Here is a 22,279-nt window from a genome sequence, read left to right as displayed (position 1 = left end):
CCAATAGTCATGTATGGATGTGACAGCTGGACCATAATGAAGGCAGAGTGCCAAAGAATTGATGTTTTGAATTACAGTGCTGGAGAAGACTCTTGAGAATCCCTTGGACAGCAAGGAGATCAAACCAGTCCATCTTAAAGGAAATCAATCCTGAATACTCATTAGAAAGACTGATGCTGAAGTTGAAGCTCACCTGATGTGAACAGCAGATTCATTTGAAACGATCCTGATGCTGGGAATGATCGAGGGCAGAAGGAGAAGAGGGCAACAGAGGATGAGATGGTTGGATGGCATCACCGATTTAATGGACATGAACTTGGGCAAACTCTAGGAGATGGTGAGGAACAGGGAAGCCTGGCATGCTGCAGTCTATGGGGTCACGAAGAGTTGGACACGACTTGGCGACTGAACATCAGTGTGTCAACTGATGGAGTGAACAGGAGGGTGGGGAGAGATGAGGGAATAGGGCAAAATACAAAGTTTAAACTTTTCTCTCAATGACACAATAATCGTATGCAGAACCACAATGTACATACTTTTCTTATCAACCTATAGAATTGGAGCTGCTCTGGGACCCAAAGGGCTGTCCCCCTTCCCCGCCGTCCCTCTTACCTGAGCAGTTTTCTGAAGCATTCCCAAAGAACCTAAGAATTGAAGGGGGGAATGACAATTGGAAGTTCCTGATGCAGATGGTGATTGGAGCCATGAAATTAAAAGACACTTACTCCTTGGAAGGAAAGTTATGACCAACCTAGATAGCATATTAAAAAGCAGAGATATTACTTTGCCAACAAAGGTCCATCTAGTCGAGGCTATGGTTTTTCCAGTGGTCATGTTTGGATGTGAGAGTTGGACTGTGAAGAAAGCTGAGCACCGAAGAATTGATGCTTTTGAACTGTGGTGTTGGACAAGACTCTTGAGAGTCCCTTGGACTGCAAGGAGATCCAACCAGTCCATTCTAAAGGAGATCAGCCCTGGGTGTTCTTTGGAGGGAATGATGCTGAAGCTGAAACTCCAGTACTTTGGCCACCTGATGAGAAGAGTTGGCTCATTGGAAAAGACTCTGATGCTGGGAGGGATTCGGGGCAGAAGGGGACAACAGAGGATGAGATGGTTGGATGGCATCACCAACTCGATGGACGTGAGTATGAGTGAACTCCGGGAGTTGGTGATGGACAGGCAGGCCTAGCGTGCTGCGATTCATGGGGTTGCAGAGAGTCGGACACGACTGAGTGACTGAACTGAACTGAACTGAATCTAGTTCAACCCCCTCATTTTACAGATGGGAAAACCAAGGCAAAGAGGAGGTAAATGTGGATACTGCACTGTAGGAGTGAGTGGGGGAAGGACCCGCAGTCACTAGGGGAGGTAGGGATAGGGCCATGGCAAGGAGCCCTGGTTCTCCAACCACCTACTTGAGTACCTAGCCATCTAGGAGTTTATGGAAGACAAAAGGCGTATCTTCCCTTCCCCAAGGACATTGGGTCTTGGGGTGATAACCCAGCAGGAGGCACTGAGGCGCCCCTCTTAATTTCCTAGGCCATCTCATCTAGATAGGAGAATGCAAAGGCCAAGTTCCTTCCCTTCAGGATTAAGAGCAAACTGGGAAGGCTGCCTTGGTTAGCATCTCTGCACTTCCTCTTACAGGCTGTGCTATTTAACCTGTGTGCCCAGACTCAAAAACCGCCTTAGTAAAAATCTGAAATTTCAGTTCCTGCGGCATTACTGACTCAACGGACATGAGTCTGAGTAAACTCTGGGAGTTGGTGATGGACAGGGAGGCCTGCCCTGCAACAGGCCATGGGGTCGCAAAGAGTCTGACACAACTGAGCGACTGAACTGGACCACTGCAATTGGGAAGGTCTTGAGGAAGAGACACACAGGACTAAGATTTAGCCTCCTACGCACAAAGGGCCTCCCCCAAGAGGGACTGCCAAGGTCCTACGGGAAAATGCCCCACTCTCTGGGTGGGCCTAAGTGGGTACATGGAGACACCTAATAGGCTGCGCCCTCTGTCCATCTGGAGTGGCTCTACGGGAAGCCACACCGACCACTGTCTCCCAGCAGCAGCCAGCCAGCCCTCCAATTTGGTTTCTTTGCTCTGGGTGGTGCAAAGGATCAAGGGTGTAACCTCAGGGTGGGGCGCTGACTCAGCTGCGGGCAGGCTCGAGGAGTGTCTCAGTTCCTGCTGCATCCTCTTTCCATTCTGTTGGGCAAAAAACTGCTGGTCAGAAAGGCAAAGGCCTCCCCTGCACTGGAAGAGCTCCTAGGCCGGACGCACCTCTTCGCTCAGTCGGGAGGATTGGGGACCGAGGGAGGCCAAGAGACCAGCAGGGGTTAAGACCATGGAGCTACAGGGCACCGCCAAGGCCTAGAGAGACCCCGCCTCCCCACGTCCCCCCGCCTTGGAACCCAGTTTCCCCTTCCGTTTCCAGCTTCCGGGCGGGGCGCGACTTCCGGTTCCGGCGGTGGGCTACAAAGCTCGGCGCCGAGCAGCTGATTTCCCTTTCCCGGAGCCGGTGGCGGGGCTTGGCGTTTCGCTCCTCTCCTTCCCCCGTTCACCCGGCCTTCCGAGGGGCACCTGCGCAGGTGAACGCCCCTCCCCGCCCCCTGCACCCCCCTCCTCCGCCGCGCACCGCTGGGTGGGAGCGGGCGGCCGGGGCGGCGGCCGTGGGAGTGGGGAGGCCCTCGCCTGTGGGGTGTGCCGGCTGGTCGGCCTGACGTGGCCTTGGGGCCCCGCTAAATGTCCCAGAGAGGAGGGCGTCCAGTTCTGGATTCCCCAGATGGGCCTTTTCCGGCCGGATCTCGGCCGTCTGAACCGCACCCAGGTGGTGGGAGGAGTCGGACCCAGGCCCCTGCAGAGACGCCGGGGATTTTTCTTCTGGGCTGGGTGGTCCCGCCACTTCCTAGCCTTGTGACCTTGGGCAAGTCCCCTTTCTCCGAGCCTCAGTTTGTTTATCTGTGAAGTGGAAATGACAGTAAAGGCCCTACTGGGTTGTCGGGCAGGACTCGATGACGGAAAGCTACTGAGGACCGTGTGGCCTGTAAAATTCAACAAGTGGAGAGGTGGAAGCTGCTTGTTAAAATGGAGACTACTGGGGCGGTGGAGAGTCTTACCGAGAGTTTAACCTGAGTCGCTAAGAGAATCACGTAGGGAATGTGAAACGCACAGTATCAGATAGGAGATAAGGGTTACCTAAGCTGGAGTTACTGACTGGTGAGGATAAGCATTCTGTATGGCAGGTGGCCTTCTCAAACTGATTGGGTTTGGAAGCTGGGTAAATCATGGAGCTGATCATCATCTTCCAAAGCCAGCTTTGAAAACTGGCCTGTTGACAGTTGAGACTGTTCCTAGAAGTCGGGTTTGGGAATGAGAAGTAGTGAAAGGGTGTTTTCCTAAGTGGATTAGGGGTTTTCTCCCAGTTTCGAGCTGGAGGGGAAACCCTGAAGTGTTTTCTCCCTCTTGAGTTGTCATGAAAGTAGCATAGATGTAGTAAAAAAGAAGACAGTACAGAAAGGTATAAGAAAAATGTTTCCCGCTTTCACTGTTCTGCTCGTCAGAGGTAAAAGAACTTTGATAACCTTCCCGGTACTGTTTATAGATACATCGGGTCGTATATGCTTACGTGTATGTGCTTCTAATTTCCCCAGATGAGATTACACTTTACGTACTGATCTGCACCTGGCGGAGGGGTGCTATATTATGGAGAACTTTACATATCGGCTCTCACAGGCCTCTTTCATTTCTTCCAAGGCTGCATAGTATTCTGCTGAGTGGCTGACAGTACTTTAATCATTTCCCTGTTGATAAGGGCTTCCCTGTGGCTCAGTGGTAAAAGAATCTGCCTGCAGTGCAAGGGACACTCGCAAGTTCAGTCTCTGGGTGGGGAAAACCCCATGGAGAAGGAAATGGCAGCCGACTCCAGTATCTTGCCTGGGAAATCGCTTGGACAGAGTAGCCTGGTGGGCTACAGTCCATGGGGTCTTGAAAGAGGTGGACACAACTTAACGACTATACAACAACATCTTAACCACATTCCTGTTGATGGCTTAAGCTGTTCCCAAGATTTTGCTTTCGTACAGTGTTTCATTCAACCTTTCCTTGACTATTTCCCTTTTATTCAAGGCACCCCTGAGTTTGGGGTGTATTCTGCTTTTGTCCTTCTCATCACCCTGGGATAGTTAACTTATTTTGAGGCATGAGAAACACCCTGTTGATTGAACAGAAACCCAGATCATAAGGGAAGTGATATATTCCAAAAATACTGCTACCCAGTTTAGAATCAATTCAGAGCTCCTAGAGGGACTTTCCTGATGGTCCTGTGGCTAAGACTGTACTCCCAGTGTAGGAGGCCTGGGTTCAATCCCTGGTCAAGGAACTGGGTTCTACTTGCCATAACTAGGAGTTCCCATGCTGCAACTAAAGATCCTACATGCCTCAAGTAAGACCTGGTGCAGCCAAATAAATATTTTTTTAAAAAGTTCTAGGAAATGAATCAGTGAACGTTTAGAGACGAGGTGTTAGGAGCCAAGAACCATTTAACTCAAGGCAGCTGGTCGGTGTTAACGATTGTTGGCTTCTATAAATTGTTACCTAGAGGACAGATTTGAGACTCTTTGATGTAGGAAGGATTTTAAATCTCAACACTTTTGCAGTGTTGATACAATAAGAAAGAACTGATCCTTGGGGGAGGTGGTAATAATGAAAAGTGATCTGTGTAAAGTGACTTCATAGGGATTATAATCTTTGATTGGACATCCCTGCTGTGACAGTAGAGTCATTTCTATACTGTTATCTGGTTTCCCTGGTGACTCAGAGGTTAAAGTGTGTGCCTGGAATGTGGGAAACCCTGGTTCGATCCCTGGGTTGGAAAGATCCCCTGGAGAAGGAAATGGCAACCCACTCCAGTACTCTTGCCAGGAGAATCCCATGGAGGGAGGAGCCTGGTAGGCTACAGTCCATGGGGTCGCAAAGAGTGGGACACGACTGAGTGACTTCACTTTCATACTGTTATCTTAAGTCTCTTCTTTTGTTTTAAATTAACCTAGAATGTGGTTTTCCTGTAAATAATCCCTCTTTGGACTGGGCCCTAGCCTAAATGAAGCAAAACCTTTTTTCCCCCAGCTTTTCACAGGTGTTTGATTTACCTATCAGACCCCCTCCATCTCCCTTCCTCCCACTACCTCTGGTTTGCTAATCCTGGAGCTCTCAAACATCTAACGAGTCAGAAATCCATGCTACAAGCATTCTTCCAAGTTCAATTCCTCATACTTTGAGGGAGCTTAGGATCTTGATCTTAATATAAAAGCTTTTTCCCTTTTTTTAAAATTGTCATAGACTCCGCCCTGAGGGTAGCTCCTAAAGTATTTTTTTAACACTATTCTTTCATCATCATAAAAGACAGGAGGAGATAGAAAAGACCACAGAGTATATGAAAATGAAGACATTTTTTCCCTCTATTTTAGCGTTTCTTCATAATTTGCTTTTAAGCATAGCAAATACTCCATAAAAGTGGTTAGAGGAAGCAAACCATGATTTTAAAGACTTCCCCCCCCTACAAGTCATGTGCATGTGTTTGTATTGGGGCGGGGGGGGGACTGGATGAAAGATTTTTCCAGCTAGCAAGGCCAGCATTCTTGACTCTCTCTGCCTTGAGAATCTACTACATCTTACATTTTGGTAAACTGTAGACAAACTTTCTCAACTGTGTCCATTGATCCAGCAAGAGGAAACAAAAGTGGAATTTCTCATAACTTTATTAAGATTGAAAAGTTGTTGGAACCTAGGTCTCTCCTAGTTGGTGGACCAGATCCTTGAGATCAGGGAGGTTTTAACATCCTTTAAGATTTGTTTTTGTTGAGCCTGACTTTTCTCTTTGTGCCTAGGAGTCTGAAAAATCCTTTTGCAGAGTTTTAGGATGGAGACTGAAGGGTATCCAGAGATGCAAAGAGATGGAGAAGTCCAGAATGATGAAATAAGGTCACCATCAAATGAGAGGATGGCTGAGGAGCCAGAAGGCATCCTGATAGCGCCACCCCAGGTCCAGGTTCCACCAGAGAGCCTGGATGAAGACTCTGAAGATGACCTGGAGACCGTGCCCCGAAGGAGTCCTCTCAACCCTGCAGCCTCCAGGCAGAGGTTCCGGGAGTTCCGCTATGAAGATGCAGCTGGCCCCAGGGATGTCCTGAGACATCTCCAAGAGCTTGCTGGACAGTGGCTGCGACCTGATATTCACACGAAGGAGCAGATTGTGGAAATGCTGGTGCAGGAGCAATTCCAGGCTGTCCTCCCTGAGGAGCTCAGAGCTTGGGCACTGAGGTGTCAGCCTGGGGTCAGAATCACTGGCTAAAATCTCACTGCTTCTTTTTCAGCCTACATATGAGAAGTGACCAAAGGCTCTCTGTTGCAAATCCAACTACAGTGATGAGAAATCTGAACCTTGATTTTCTTTGAGCTTGCCTTTGCTAGCTGTAATAAGAATCAATGAAAACCTTTTTTTTTTTTTTGCCTGAAGCAGCTCTATTTCCTGGCACTGCGAACTCCGAAATGAGTTTCCCTGCCCTCTTGTAAGGACAATCAGTCTGCTGCTTGTTTTTGCTCTGCTGAATGCATCCCTTTTTGCACTTTGTGACACGCTTTAATATATAGTTTTTATGTATCCAAAGAGATGATTGCTTCAACTTTAATATTCTTGATTCTCGCTGTGGTGGCTTGAATGGAAGCTTCTGTAACCCTGCCAGTAACTCATTTGGGGTGTCCTTGAAATATTAAAGTTTGATTCTTAATAAAAATGTCCTGTGGTGATTTGCCAGTCTGGCTCTTAGTTGTCAGCATTTGAGAAAGGTGGGATAATTATCGGGAGTAGATGTGAGCTGCAGATAAGAACTATGTGGCATTTGCTGAGCTGGCGAATAGGAACAGGCCTGCCTTTGTTTCAGAGTCAGCGTCTAAATTCGGCAAAACTGAGAAGGGGGAAAGAGGTCAGAAGAGGTAAGTAACTCAGGTGGGGCTGTTTGATTTGCTCTGTGTCCATTTCCTTATCTTCCTCAGCTCATCTTCCTGCTAGAGAACCAAACCATCTGAGGTTCTGTTCTTTCTGGAACAGAGGTCATCCTGGCTTTTTGTGTGTCGAGTCCTGTACTTTGGTTTGCAGCTGAAACAGCAGTAGCTGTGGTTGTGACAGGTAGAGAGGAAACAGCAGCTCCTTCCCCAGCATGACCCAGTCTTGAGGAACCTTTCTGCCTCTGCAGCCTGGCTTTTGGGATAGGGGTGGTTAGCTCCACTGTGGAGCTTGAATTCGATTCTGCTGATGTTTGTTGAGTACTTCTGTGCCTTTGGGACTCTTGATGCTAGAATCCCAGGTGGCGCAGCAGTAAAGAATCTGCCTGCCAGTGCTGGAGACACGGGTTCAGTCCCTGGGTGGGGAAGATAGCCTGGAGAATCCCATGGACCGAGGAGCCTGGCAGGCTACAGCCCATAGGGTTGCAAAGAGTCAGAAATGACTGAGCACACACAAATATAAAACCCAATTTCAGGGAATTGCCTGGTGGCACAGTGACTAGGAATCTGCCTGCCAGTGCAGGAGACGCGAGTTCGATCCCTGATCGGGGAAGATCCCACATACCTGAGAGCAACTAAGACCCTGTGCCATAACTGCTGAGCCCATGTGCTGCAAGTGCTGAAACCTTTGTGCTCTAGAGCCTGTGCTCTGCAACACGAGAGGCCACTGCAAAGAAATCTGCACAGCAACGAAGAGCAGCCCTCACTTGCCGCAGTTAGAGAAGGCCCTCACAAAGCAATGTACACCCAGTGCAGCCATAAATAAAAAATTCAAATATGTAATATAAAGCCCAACTTTATGGGAATCTATTGTTTCTAAGGAGAGGAAGAAGCCATCAAAATACATCATTAGAAATGCTGGAGTAAAACTAGCCTTTTTTGGCATCTGATTTTGAGACAGCACTAAAACATTTTGTGGTTTTTTTTTTTTTTAAAGAAGAAATAGCCAAGTCAGGGAAGCGGCATTTTTATTGAACTTTAGTAGGAGTCAGAGGTCACTGGACAGAAGGCACACCTTTTGTAAAGGCCTTTACAAAAGGTAAATCCCTTTTACAATGGGGATGGGAGGGCGTACAGTATTTGGGAAATAACTCTTTCATTGACTGGGTTAAGCTCTCAAGTAAAATGTAACATTGGCAATGGAGTAACAGTGATAGTGTCATAGTATCTTCAGCACTTCCATTTGTTCCAAACATTCCGAAGGTATTTCCTTTAATCTGCAGGGATTAGGAACTCCAGGTGTTAAAGAATTTCCTGACCTGCTCCAGTTTCTCAGATGCTTTGATGGCCTAGAATTTAGAATGCAAGTAAAGGACTAGAGTTCCAAGTAGACAAATGTTTTCATCTGTGGGATTTTAAAACGAGATTTCCTGAATCCCTTAGCACAGGTTTTTCAACCTTGGCAATTTGGGGCCAGGTAATTCCTTTCTGTGGGGGCTTGTCTTGTGGATTCTAGGGTGTTTAACAGCATCTTTCTCTGCTCACTAGATTAGAGTAACATCTGCTAGGTGTGACAACCAAAAATGCCTCCTTTGCCCTTGGTTGAGAACCACTGACTTTCAGTAGGAGACTTCATCCAGACACGTCCCAGATTATACTTTGGTCCACGGTCTCTTAAGCTTAACATCAGACTGAGAAGCTGTTGGAAGACTGGTGTAAACTGGGGTTTGTGGTTCCTTTTTTTATCCCTTCAAATTTTCTATTGGAGGATAATTGTAAAGCACTCTCCTGTGTGTGAGATATTTCTTTGGCTTTTTTCATCTTTATCTTGAAAGTGAAAGTCGCGCAGTTGTGTCCCACTTTTTGCGACCCCATGGACTGTATAGTCCATGGAATTTTCCGGGCCACAATATTGGAGTGGGTAGCTTCTCCCTTCTCCAGGGGGTCTTCCCAACCCAGGGATTGAACCCGGGTCTCCTGCATTGCAGGTGGATTCTTTACCAGCTGAGCCGCACAGGAAGCCCAGTCTAAAATAACATGTCTTAGATTCATTTGACAAAAAGTATGAAAAAAACAAGCCTGGTACATACTCTCACTTCCTAGGTAACTCCTGTTAGTGTTTTTAAATTATAAGATACAAGCGTCCTGTGCTGCCTGTGTCTCCTCTCCTCTTTCTGCCTCCCCAGCACATGGTAAGCTCTCTGAAAGCAGGGTCGGCGTCTGCTTTGTCCTCTACCCGAGGAGTTCCCAGCCTTCAGGATCTAATGCCTGACAATCTGAGGTGGAGTTGATGTAATAATAACAGAGATAAAGTATACAGTTAATGTAAAAAAAAATTAATTTGCATGTGTATAGAAAAGTCCAAGGATATAAGAGGAAAATGTAAAGGCTGTCTTCACATTAACAGTTTTGCAAATAGACATGTATGTGCCCACATATGCATATATCACCCTGCCTTTTTTTTTTTTTTGACCACGCTGTGTGGCATATGGGATCTTAGTTCCCTGACCAGGGATTGAACCCATGGCTCCTGCAGTGGAGGTACAGAGTCTTAGCCACTGGACTGCCGAATTGCCAGATAAATCCTTTTTTATTTACACAAAATACATTATGAATGTTTGTATATTTTTCTTGCCCAGTAAGCCTTAGCAGTCTTTTGCTATCAACATAAAAAGATTTATTAAAAAAAATTTTTTTTAAGCAGTTGCATAGTATTCTGTATGGCTAATACCTAGCCTTACACTTTTCAGTAAAAAATGCAGGGCAGGGGGTTTAGATACAGAGGTGAACCTCCAAAGCACAAGTGAGGCTTACAGAGGTAAGTGAGAGAGCCAGAACTCAAATCGGAACTGGTAAAATGCCCAGCACTATCTCCCAGCAACCTGCTAGTACCAACGCTTTCTCATGGAAGTGAACTTGTAGATGCAAATCCTTACCCCAAACAAACCCAGTAAGAGGAGAAGCTCGAGTTGATCTCCATTCCATCTGGCCCTAGTCCCATGCCCTTGCCACGAGGTCACGCTGCCTGGTTACTAAAAAGTAAACCAACTTCAAGGGTTTCTCGGGCCCTGTGGAGATTTGGGAAGACAGTCACTCCCCATCTCTAGCGCGACTCCTCCAGAGGTGTTTCCCATGCTTTCTCTACCCCGTAGAGTAGTTCTCACCGCTGCCAGTCACTGTCATTTCTGGAGTCAATCTAGATACCAATTCTAAAGAACCCTGTTTATTTCTACTATTTACTTTTTGGCTGCACTGGGTCTTCATTGCTGCCTGTGGCCTTTCTCTAGTTGTAGCAAGCAGGGGTTACTCTTCGTTGAGGTGCACGACTTCTCATCGCCGTGGCTTCGCTTTGCAGAGCATGGGCCCTAGGTGCACAGGCTCAGTAGTTAACAGCGCACGGGCTTAGTTGCTCCGAGGGAATGTGGAATCTTCCTGGTTCAGGCATCAAACCAGCGTTCCCTGCATCGGTAGGTGGGTTCTTAACCACCGGACCACCAGGGACATCCAAGAACGCTTTAAATTCTGTGAATGATGGGGGCAAGAGGAGGGAGAATGTAGAGGAGCTGGAGGGGAGCATTTCTAACATGTCTCATGTGTCTGACTTGCCCTCTGTGATTATTTTGACTCCAGTTCCACAGTTTCATCTAGTCACTGAAAAGCAGCCAGATGGCTGCTGGTGAAAACCAGTGTACGGACCACAAGGTAATATGAGATTCCTAGCAACTGGCTGGAGCCATGGAAAAATATGTCATCTGTTGGGCAACTGCACCCTGAGCAGTGAGTGGGTGCCAGTCCCTGGTTGCTGGAAAGGAGGCCAACTCCAGGGGCTGGGGTGGGGCAGAGTCCCCCACTCGTGGTGGTGAGAATTCAAGCACATCTGGCCTTCCTCAGAGCACCCCGTGCGGTCAGTCTCCAAAGGCAGCTCAATACAACTCTCTTGACAACGAGTTGACTATTTTGCTAAGCATTTTCCACCCACCACCATGCATTTATTGGCCATTTCCCCTTGGCCTGAAACGTCCCACCCCTCTGCCTCCCGCGTCTTTGCCAGGCTACTCCTATTCATTGTTAATGACGCAGATAGCAGTGGTCACCTTCACGAAGCCTTCTGTGATTTCTGCCTTGAATCAGCATTTGAATCCCTCTTGTGCGCTCCTGTAACACCTTCCCTCTAGTTCTGCGTCCCTGCTCATTCAGCAAACATGCACTGTGTACCCAGCGCGCCAAGGCCCGTGCTAAGGATCACATGCAGTGTCTAGTTTGTGTCCCCAGCAGATTGTGAACCCCACGTAGAGGGAATCTGTTCCTGGCCTCCAAGACATGACCTGCAAGTGACATCCTCTAGAAATAGTTTATTTTGTAGAAGACACATGATTGCTGCCTGATTTAAGGTGCTTCCTTCCTGGTGAACACAAATGACTGGAATTCATGGGAAACGAGGGAGTGAGATTATTAAATCCTGTTTAATTGGAGATAAATTGTTTAATTGGAGATTATTATTGCCCCTGTTTAAAATGGAGATGATGGTGAAAATAAACCCCTGAAGAAAAGAGGAAGGTTGCACTCAGTCTTCACTGGGGTGGCTGGCTTCCCTCTCCGTTTTGCACCTGATTTTGCAGTGAGGTGAAGTTAAAACAGCCCTTGGCTGGCTCTGTTTGAAAGCTCCAGGGCCCCCTGGGTGCCTAGCAACAAGCTGACTGCCCAGAATAGTGATTTTGAAGCTGGGTGTGTCTTCTGGGCAGGAAGCCACCAACACCACCAGAGCAGCCAGGGCCTCCCCTTCACTTCCTCTGGGCCAAAGCTCCGCCTTCACTTGGGGCCAGAACTAAGTGTTTTGGAGCCCTGTCTTAGCACAGATGGGATGTTCCTAGCAAAGGTAACTCCCGCCCTTTCAAGGTGTGTGATCTCAGACAAGTCTTGTCACCTCTCTGAGCTCCAGTTCCCACACCTGTCTTGTTTCATATTCCCAGCTAGGGTCACCCTTGCGCAGCACAGAGGCATTCTGTATATGCTACTTTCTGTGATAAATAGTCTATATCGTAGCTGAATCTGCTTGGTAAAGGGAAGGTTCATCGAGTGATTCCTTCTCAGCTGTCTCTTTGATCTTTTCCTTCCTGAGCCCATCTCTCAAAGGGCTCCATCTCCTCATTCCTCATTTCTCTATGTAAAATCCTCTTTTTATCTTCTCACTCCTCCCCACCCCTCTCCTCATTTCTTATCTTATCCCCAGGCATTAGACCTCAGCGTTGAAAAAAGCCTACACTTCTTAAAAAAAAAAAAGTGTTTTAGTGTACAGGCCATTGCCAGTGTGTCGTGACCTTTAATTTTTAAGATTTAGATATAACAGGCATCCTGTAAAACACACAGATCTTAATTTCATGACTCAATGAATTTATCCAAAGTGGGCATACTCCTCTGACCACCTTCAGATGAAGATACAGGATTTAACTAGCTCCCCTGGAAGTCTCCCTCATACTGTTCCCGAGTTATCAGCCCTCCGAAAGGTAACTGTCATGCTTTCTATCGCCCTAGAGCAGTGCTGCTGAAGCTAGTGGGCAAAGACAGGGCGCGCTCTTTTGTGTCTGGTTTCTTACGTCCAGCATCATGTCTCTATAATTTGTCCGTCCCCCTAGCATCCTGCTTTTCTGTGTCTGTGAACCTGGACACGCCTGTTCTTTCCAGCAGGAAGCTTCTGTTCTGCTGACACGCCCTATCCTGGCCTGACCAGTCTGTGCAAGTCCTCTAGACTCAGATCAAATCTCCCTCCTTTGGGAAGTCTGTGGTCAGCTCTGGATTTGAATCCCAGAGCTTCTGTCTACCGGCTGTGTGATTTCGGCCATGGGTTACTGACCTCTTCACTCCTCACTGCTGTTGAAGATCATGGTTTCTAGAGTTCTTATGAATTTCAAATGCGGTAATACATATTAAATACTAAGAACAATAGCTGGAACTAGGAAATGCTTAGTAAATATTACATATAACTATTGTGAATACTCTTCTTATGTCCGCAGATTCTTGTACACCCCCCCCATCTTAACACTTACCTTGATTATTGTTTGTTCCACTGTGTGACCTTAGTTCTTTAAGTGGGAATTGTATCTTCATTCATGGTATTTTCTGCAACAGTCTTTTATGAGTATGCCCTATATTCTAGCACGGAGGGTACAGTGGTGAAGGAAATCTTTGCATTTACTTTTTAATGGAAAGAGACGGATTACAAGAAAAATAAAGAGGTAAGATCATTCTGGATAGTGATCAGCTCTAGGAAAGAAGTAAAACCGTGTGGTGTGAGAGTGGGTGTGAGGTGCCGCTGAAGCTGCAGGGGTCGGGGGGAAGGGAGGAGGTCTTCTTGAAGAGGCGAGTTGGAACAGAGCAGGTACATGCAGAGAAGGAGCGAGACCAGCAAGTGCAGGCTTCAGAGCGTTGCACAGGAAGCTCAGATGTGTCTGAGAAACAACAAAGAAGACCACGTAGCTGGAGCCCAGTGAGTGAATGCGTGATCTGGAGAAGGCCAGAGGATGGGCAGGAGCCAGGAGGAGCTACTGAAGTTAAGTGGGGGGATATTGTTCACCTCTGCTGCCAAGGTGCCTAGTACATAATGGACACCGACTACTTGCTGAATACTGGCAGCAATGTGCCCAGGACCAGTTAGGCCACACAAGCAATTCTTGGATCATTTTCAAGTTGAAATTTAATCTTTGTGCCGTATGCTTCTGAGCTCTTACCAAAACCGACCAGATGGGGAAGGAGATGCTCAGGAGTTTATAGATTCTTCTCTTCCCTATCCCATCTCATCCACTGTTCTTCAGTGACCCAGATTATCTCCACCAGAGACGTGTAACAGTGATGAAGGTGGCAAGTCTGGGCCAGTTAGAGAAAAGGCAGGTAGGAAACAGGTTTGGTCAGTGTCTCTCCTTTCTCTGACTCCAAGAGGGGTCCAGGTCCCTGGACAAGCATAAGGATGTGGCACAAAGTGGAGGAGAGAGGCTGAGCCCCAAGGGGACTGCACACAGGGTGGGAGGGGGTGGTGCCCCTTGGAGGCGCCTGCTCCGGCCTCTTAAGGTGTGGCAGTCCCAGCAGAAAAATGGGGCTGCGGGCAGGGCCTGGGGCCGTGACCAGCCTGAGGGGGGAAAGACCAGCCAGTAAATCAGAATGGAAGGAAAGGCCTGAGTCTCAGTGACAGGAGTTTATTTATTTATTTGGCTGCACCAGGTCTTCCCTGCAGCCTGTGGGCTCTAGCTGCGCCGTGTGGGATCTAGGCCCCCGCCTGGCTGCACCGGGTCTTCCCTGCAGCACGTGGGCTCTAGCTGCGCCGTGTGGGATCTAGGCCCCCGCCCAGGGATCGAACCTTTGCCTCCTGCATTGGAAGTGTGGAGTCTTAGCCACTGGACCACTGGGGAAATCCTCCAATAATAGGAATTTGTACAAAAACATCAACCTTTTAGTAACAACAGTGAGACTTTGTTTTATTTAATTATTTCTAATTTTATTTTTTATGAAATATTACGTGTGAGAAAAAGCACAGAAAACAAGTATACAGTACAATGAATACTTATAAAGCAAACATCCGAGTAATCATCACCCAAGTCATGAAACAGAACATTGTCAACATCATCCCCCAAGCCCAGCACACCTCGATCGTTTCCAGATTACTATCTCAGTTAGAGGCAGCCAATAGCTGGATTTTTATAATTATCACTTCCTTGATTTTCTTAATAGTTTTATAACCTATGAATCACACAGAGAGTCTTAAATTAGGATTTTCTCACGTAAATCCTAAGACTGAGGGCCGCAAAAGAGAGCCTCTTTAACATAGATCCTTCTCCAGTGGATCTTGGCAGGCTCTGGGGAGATGGTAATGGATTTGAGGCTTTGGTATTTGTCAGAGAAAGTGGTGTTGAGGCTTCTCTCATTCAACCAGTGTTTGAGTGCTCACTACGTTTAAAGCTCCTGAGATGCTCCCCAAACTGAGCCTGCCCCTGGGAGCTTACAGTCAGGCAGGGAAAGTGTGGATAAGCATGACAGAACAGGGTGAGGCCTGGGGAAATCCTCAGATAAGTGCTCTGGGAATTTAGAAGAGGCAGGGACCACTTTTGGTGGCAGGAAGCAGAGCAAGCTTTATGGAAGAGGTGGATGACGCTCATTCATGCATTATTTCTCAAATATTTTTGAAGGTCGGCAGAGTGCCAGGAAATTAGGTAAAAGGAAACAAAAATGAATAAGTTAAGGTCCCTGCCTGCTCATGGCCGAATGGCATTTTAGCAGATACAAATATGGCATGCTTTAAAAAGAGCATAATAGGAATAATTGGCTGTGTGGAGTTGTCAGGGAAGCATTCGCAGCTGAGATCTAGGTTAGTCCTTGAAGAAAAGAACAAGAGTTTGGCAGACAAAGAAGGGAACCAGTGAATCTGCCTAGTTACAGAAGTGGGAAAGGACACGAGGTCGATGTTGACGAAAGGAGCAGTTCATAATGGGAAGGAGAGTGGGACTCGAGAGGTAGGACAGATGAACAGGAAGGGTGTTGCTGGCAAGGGAAACAGCATCAGCAGCACAAAGAGACCAGAAATCACGGCACCTGTGTGCACAATACTAAGTAACTTACTCTCACTGCAGCATAAGGGGGTGGGACGAAAGTTGTGATGGTTAATTTTATATGTCAACTTGACTGGGCCATACGGTGCTGAGATATTTGGTCAAGCATTATTTTGGATGTTTCTGTGAGGGTTTCTGGATGATATTAACATTTGAGAAAAGCAGATTGCACTCCCTGATGTGACGGGCATCATCCAACCAGCTGAAGGTCTGAGCAAAAAGGCTAACCCTCCCTTGAATAAGGAAGAAGTAAGTCCTGGCTTTGGACTCAAACTGAAATGTTGAATTTTCTTGGGTCTTGAGTGGCTGGCTGTTAGACTGCAATGGAAGCATTGGCTCTTCTGGTTCTCAGGCCATCAGACTCGGATGGGAACTGTACCAGTTCCTGCATCTGTAGCTTGCCAACCCACCTTGCAGATCTTGGGGCTTACCAGCCTCTGTAATCATGTGAATCAATTCCGTATAATAAGTCTCTTTAGGTAGAATTGGAAATATAGATGCATATAAATATATTGATAGATGTAGATCCGTCTATCCATCTATTGAATCTCCTACTGGTTCTGTTCCTCTGTAGAGTTAATACAGAAGGGAAGGGGAAATAACTTTGGAAAGGCAAGTTGGTGCCTGATCATGGGGGACAGAGAATACCTGGCTAAAGGACTTAGAATTTTATTTTGAATACAGAGGAGAAAGCACTGGGATTTCCTGAACTGGGCAGTGTCTTAATGAGAACTGACACCTAGGAAGATGAAAGCTGTGCTGTATAAAATGAATTCAAACAGAGCTTCTTTTTGATTTTTTAAATTTTTTAGCTGCACCACATGGCACGTGGGATCTTAGTTTCCTGACCAGGGATCGATCTAGCACCCTTTGCAGTGGAAGCACAGAATCTTAGCCACTGAACCATCAGGCAAGTCCTAGAAGAGAGATTCTTAAAGGAAACCTCTAGAAGCTGGGTATTAATTTGTGGGCATAGGATCTACGATGCAAAAAAATTGGGGATCCCCGAAGCCGATCTAGGCACCGCAGAACCTGAAGCACGTGGGAACTGGAAGATGATTTCTGTGGTGCTGATGAGATTTGTGCGTAGCTGGAAATTTGGAAAAGGGGGTGAGCAGGGGTTAGAGACGGAAGAGATTTGGGAATCATCTACGTAGAGGGTGGTGGCAAGTACCCCAGGGGGCAGACGCTGGGGTCAGGAGTGGCAGAGTGACGGTGCATCAAGAGCCTTGAAGTTGCTCGTAATGGAAAACTACCCCACCTGGCCCAGGCAGGAGAGGGGATTCATTGGCTGATGTGATTGCAAACTGAAGAAGACTGGATCCAAGGGTTCAGTCATGCTACTGAGACTTGGTTTCACTGTCCTGTCTCTCCGCTCTGTTCTCCCTGTCTTGGTCTCATTCTCTGGCTGTCACTGGACTGACTGTGGGAAGAGGGCTACCAGCAGTGCCGTGATTACATGCTGCTCTCAGAAGATGGATTCATGCAACTGGACAGTTCTGACCAAAGGCCCAGAATCGGATCTCATGGCTCTCGTTGCGTCACGTACCCACTGCTGGCATGCTGTGGCCAGAGTCCTCTAAGATGCTCTGATAGGCCAAGCATGCGTCACGTGTCTGGCCCTGCAACTTGAGGAGAGACTCATCTCTCAAGCCACAGGGGTTGAGAACTGGTGGAAGAGCTGCCCAGGAGAAATGGAAATGCTGTTACCAGAGGAAGAAGGAGTGGGCACTGGGCTGGTAATCACAGGGGAAGGAGAACTGGAAACCCACAGGCTGGCCGTCCTGCAAACGTGAAGCAGCTGCCGCCAGTGGGGCAGTGGGGAGGGGCCCCCAGGAGGTGGAGGTCTGGGCTGACAGCAAGGGAAGGGCTAGACTCGGTAACACTGTTGCCTTTGGGACGACCTAAATGTTGGAGAAGCTTCTTCTGACAAAGCCCTGACAGCATAACAAAGTGCTAAGTGAGTTCTTGTCCTCAGGATAAAGGCAGGAAAAACCAAGTGGGTTGGGTGACACCCCACCAGGATTTTGCTGCTGACGGAAAGGGCAAACATTGTCTGGGGACATTGATGGGAACTGCGAGATGGGATGGAGGAAAGGGCACCTGCCAACTGGTCGTGCGGAGGTTGAAAACAACCAGTTTTCCTTCCAGTTTAAGAAGCTAAGCTCATGCATTTTTCAAACAGTCAAAAATTTACAGTAACCAAAAATAACCTAAATTTTGAAAGTAGGCGATTGATTGGGTAAATATAGAAATGCCTGAATAATGAAATGCAGCCTTTAAAAATGATGCATGGGGACTTCCCTGGTTGTCTAGACCTCGGCCTTCCAGTGCAGAGGTTGTGAATTTGATCCCTGGTTGGGGAGTTGGTTTCCCTGGTGGCTCAGAGGGTAAAGAGTCTGCCTGCAATGTGGGAGACCCAGGTTCGATCAGTGGGTCAGGAAGATCCCCTGGAGAAGGAAATGGCGACCCACTGCAGTATTCTTGCCTGGAAAATCCCATGGACTGAGGAGCCTGGTAGGCTACACACCATTGGGTCGCAAAGAGTCGGACACAACTGAGCGACTTCGCTCTCACTTTGGGGAGTTAAGATCCTACATGCCTTGAGGCGGAAAAAAAAATAAAACATAAAACAGAAGCAATATGGTAACAAACTCAACAAAGACTTTAAAAACGGTCCACATTAAAAACAAAACTTTATATTTTTTAGTATATGATGCTTTACTTGACATGGAAAGATGTTTGCAATGTAGTTTTGAGAGAGAAATGCAGAGTACAATCTGTTTTTGTACAATAAATGTGTATACATATATCTATGAATATATATATTCATATATCTATGAATATCTGGAAAGGTGTACACTGAAATGTTAATAGTTGGTATCACTAGGGATAGGACTAACAGCTAAAGCTTATCTTCTGATTTCATTTTAATAAACCTGCTAGGTAGTATGTAGGTACTACCTACTACCAACATACTACCTACAACTATCTACAATTAGGTAGTTTGTAGGTCAACTGGCCTCTTGGGGTTAAGTGCTAGCTCTGCCACTGACTGGCTTGGTGACCTTGGGTAAATCCCCTAACACGTCTGAGCCTCTGTTCATGCATCAATAGTGGGGGTACACTTTGTGCAGTGGCACTATCCTAGCCTATGAAGTTTATCCCAGAGGTGATTATGGCTGATTGAAAAAAAAAATAAGTGGGGGTAGTAGTTCTTAACTTCTAGGGTGGTTGTGAATTTTACATTAGCTACTATTACATGCAAACCTGTTCAGTTCAGTTCAGTCACTTAGTCGTGTCCAACTCTTTGCAACCCCATGAACTGCAGCACGCCAGGCCTCCTGTCCATCACCAACTCCCGGAGTCCACCCAAACCCCCGTCCATTGAGTCGGTGATGCCATCCAACCATCTCATCCTCTGTTGTCCCCTTCTCCTCCTGCCACTTATAGTAAACACTCAAAAATGTATTTTTCTTGTGTAATTAAAAAGTCCAAAAGAAACTCTTAACTATTAAACATATTGGAAACAAATGTTTTTCTTGGCCAACTAACTGTGGTGGTCATCAACAAAGGAGCTATTACTAAGATAAGCTATTTTCCTGTAACACTGGGAAACATCTGAACAAGACAGAGAAGGTTCCTACTCTCCTGAAGTTTGCACACTAGCCAGGAAGACAGATGATAAACAGATGCTGTGAGGATAGCAAGATCAGAAGTCGGTGACACTGAAAGGCTGAGAGCCAGCAGAAGGGCTGAAGAGGAGGCAGTGAGTGCCGGTGGTGGGGAGGAAGTCTCTAAACCAAGAGATGTGGTTGGAGTGAGGGACAGAAGGGTCTAAACAGAGATGAGAAGCGACCTCAGCTCTTAAGCCAGTTCAGTTCAGTCGCTCAGTCGTGTCTGACTCTTTGCAACCACATGGACTGCAGCACGCCAGGCTTCCTTGTCCATCACCAACTCCCAGAATTTACTCAAACTCATGTCCATTGAGTCAGTGATGCCATCCAACCATCTCATCTTCTGTCCCCTTCTCCTCCTGCCCTCAATCTATGGTCTTTTCCAGTGAGTCAGTTCTTCGCATCAGGTGGCCAAAGTATTGGAGTTTCAGCTTCAGAATCAGTCCTTCCAATGAATATTCAGGACTTATTTCCTTTGGGATGGACTGGTTGGATCTCCTTGCAGTCCAAGGGACTCTCAGGAGTCTTCTCCAACACCACAGTTCAAAAGCATCAATTCTTAGGCGCTCAGCTTAAGCCAAGGCGTACTGAATACAGGCCTGGGGGAGTCAGGAGGCCGTCCCACTTGTAGTGTGGTTTCGGGCAAGTCACTGCCCGTTTGAGTAGCCACTGTCTTCTCTGAAAAATCGGGATGCTAACACTTTTTAAGGATGCAAGGATCAAAAGACATGTTAGGGGCAGCGCTTTGCAAGAGATCGTTTGTAGCATAAATTACAAATGCAGGAGAAGAACTGTAGAAAGAAGTCCAGAGAGCAGCCACCAACTAGCGACCGCGGTGACTGGCGCGTGCGCGTTAGGCGGCCCGAGCCAGGGGCCTGAAGGGAGCGGGGGGAGGAGTTCAGGCCCCGCCCGGAACCGCTCGGCCTCTTTTCGCCTCCCGGCTCCTCCCATTTCCGCGGATAACCCAACCGTGCGTCGCCTGCGTGCTGACGTCAGGCGCGTGCCCCTGTCCGGCAGCCGAGGAGACCCCGCGCAGTGCTGCCAACGCCCCGGCGGAGGAGCTGAGGTGAGTGTGGGGCCCGAGGTTGCCCCGCGGGAGCGGCTACCCCCTCACACCGTCCTCGTCCCCCTGCCGCGCGGCCCCTGGCGTCTCCCGGTCCGCGGGGACCTCCTGCTCTGGGACCCCGGGGGGCGGGCGCGGGGCGCCGCGGGGGGAGGGGTGCCGGGCTCGCGCGGCGCGGGTCCGGGTTCTGTCAGGGGGACTGAGGGGAGGGGGTCGCGGAGGGCCCGGCGGCGGCGGCGGGGGGCGCGGGTTCGGCCCGGAGCGCGCGGCCGGGGCGTGAGGTGCCGGGGCGAGGGCGCGGCCGGGCTGTCACCGGGCAGCGGCGGAAGGAAAGGGTCACACCCATCCCGGCCGCCCGGCTCTCCTCCCCCGCGGCCCCGCGGACGCCCACCGCCCCCATCCGCCGGGGCGGGCGGCCGGGCCGGGCCGGGGCGGTGAGGGCCGCAGACCCTCTCTCAGGCGCCCGCGGGCTGGCGGGGCCGGGGCTCCCAGGCTGGCCGGCCGGCCCCCAGCGCGCGCCCCGGCTTCGACTTCCTGCTTCGCCGCGGACATTTTGCGGCCGGCGGCGGGGGAGGGGAGCGGACCGCGAGCGCGGTCGGGGAAGCGGGCGGTCCGGGGGGGCGGCTCGGCCCTGCCGCGCGCCACCCTCTCTCTGCGGCGCGGCCGCCCGACGCCTCGTCCCGCGCCGGGAGGGTGGGGTGGGGGGCGGCTCAGTCGCCGCTTCTCCCGTCTCCTCGATTCCTGCCTTAGGTCGAGTTCCTCCCAATACCATTTCCGTTTGGCTTCTCCCAACTCTTCTCCCTCCCCACCTCTTCAGTTGAAGCTTCCCTTGCTGGAAGTTAACCTAACCACCTCCCGAAACTGTCGTTCTGCCTTTTGCCTGATTCCTCTCTTTAGGGGGAAATTTTTCTTTGTTCATTTGTACCCCCCCCCCCCCCTTTCCCTTTAAGTCCTAGAGAAATGCAGTGGGGAAGATTACGTCATTGCAATATAAGGGGTGAGAGTTTTTAACTCCTCCAAGTCAGGGGCTCGCTAAATTAAGACAGCATTTGGTAGCCTCTGTTGGGGCCACCCAGTGGCATATCCTGCCTGTTTCCCAACTACTGGTATTCAGAGATGATCTTTTGAAATCCTGGCCGTCTCATAAGCGTCTGAAAGCCAGGGAGGTTTGAAATCTCAAGATGATCTTAATGCCAAGACAACTCTTTTCTTTAGCCACTTGGCGTGGGCAGTAACTTTAAAGATTCCTGTGACTGTATTGGAGTGAAGTTAATTTATTTGTGGAAGCCTTTCTTTGTTCCCAAATAACATTCTCGGATTATTTAACTTTAATAAGTGTGTCTTATTGATTCAGAGTACGTACCTAAGTCGACTCACGTGCACTTTTGTGGCAAGGGTGTGGTGAAAAGAGTTCATTTTACACCTGTTCTTTGCTTGCTGGTCACTTTAGTTTTGTTAAAATGAGTTTTGGGTTTTTAACCAAAAAAAAAAACAAACCTTAAGTGAATAACATTTTCAGACTTTGGAGATCACAGTATTCATTCTTCAGAATGTTAGGCACGTCTTGAATTGTATATCCTTCACTGACTACAGGGTACAGTAGCACAGAAAAATATTAGCATTGTAAAGCAAATGAGATCCAATTGTGTAATGCATTGTTATAAGGATAGTTCTTGTTGGAACAAGTACTTTCTTGTTGTTTCTCGTTTCTATAGAGAGAACAGATTGCTTGTTAAACACTTAATAGAAGTGGTCGATTTAAAGCAGCTTTTGGTAGTTTGTAGGTGTTGGTAGATGATTATATAGGTGTGGAGCTTGGATCTTCTGAAATACATTTGTTATAATGTATCTCTTTAAGAATATAAAATCGAAGTACTTATCTGCCATATTTCTCGACTCTTCTGTACTTAAGAGCTTTAAATACACAAATATCAATTGTCTTCTT

The 22,279-nt window shown here is 48.1% G+C and overlaps 2 protein-coding genes across 7 annotated transcripts in view; both read left to right on the top strand.

The window, feature by feature from the left end:
• The first annotated feature begins 2,500 nt into the window (after positions 1–2,500).
• On the top strand, positions 2,501–6,792 carry LOC138434431 (SCAN domain-containing protein 1-like). The gene is made up of 2 exons (XM_069579114.1): positions 2,501–2,589; positions 5,887–6,792. Exon 2 carries the CDS (start codon positions 5,919–5,921, stop codon positions 6,348–6,350), a length of 432 nt encoding a protein of 143 aa, XP_069435215.1. The 5' UTR covers positions 2,501–2,589; positions 5,887–5,918; the 3' UTR covers positions 6,351–6,792.
• Positions 6,793–19,419: 12,627 nt separating this feature from the next.
• Positions 19,420–22,279, top strand: part of CDC42 (cell division cycle 42) — a 49,597-nt gene continuing 46,737 nt past the window's right edge. Inside the window, exon 1 of one of the 6 annotated variants that reach the window (XM_069579106.1) lies at positions 19,420–20,337. The gene's annotated coding sequence lies outside the window, so the exon portion shown is untranslated. Of the gene's footprint in view, positions 21,332–22,279 lie in introns of all 6 variants that reach the window. The other 5 variants (XM_069579107.1, XM_069579108.1, XM_069579111.1 and 2 more) reach the window with 5 other exon arrangements.

This window comes from Ovis canadensis, chromosome 2 (assembly GCF_042477335.2).
Source record: "Ovis canadensis isolate MfBH-ARS-UI-01 breed Bighorn chromosome 2, ARS-UI_OviCan_v2, whole genome shotgun sequence".
Taxonomy (NCBI): Eukaryota; Metazoa; Chordata; class Mammalia; order Artiodactyla; family Bovidae; genus Ovis; species Ovis canadensis.
This window is presented reverse-complemented; position numbering and strand designations above follow the sequence as displayed.

Bases quoted from the DNA above. Each gene is read 5' to 3' on its own strand.
- LOC138434431 (XM_069579114.1), top strand. From the start codon at position 5,919: ATGGAGACTGAAGGGTATCCAGAGATGCAAAGAGATGGAGAAGTCCAG.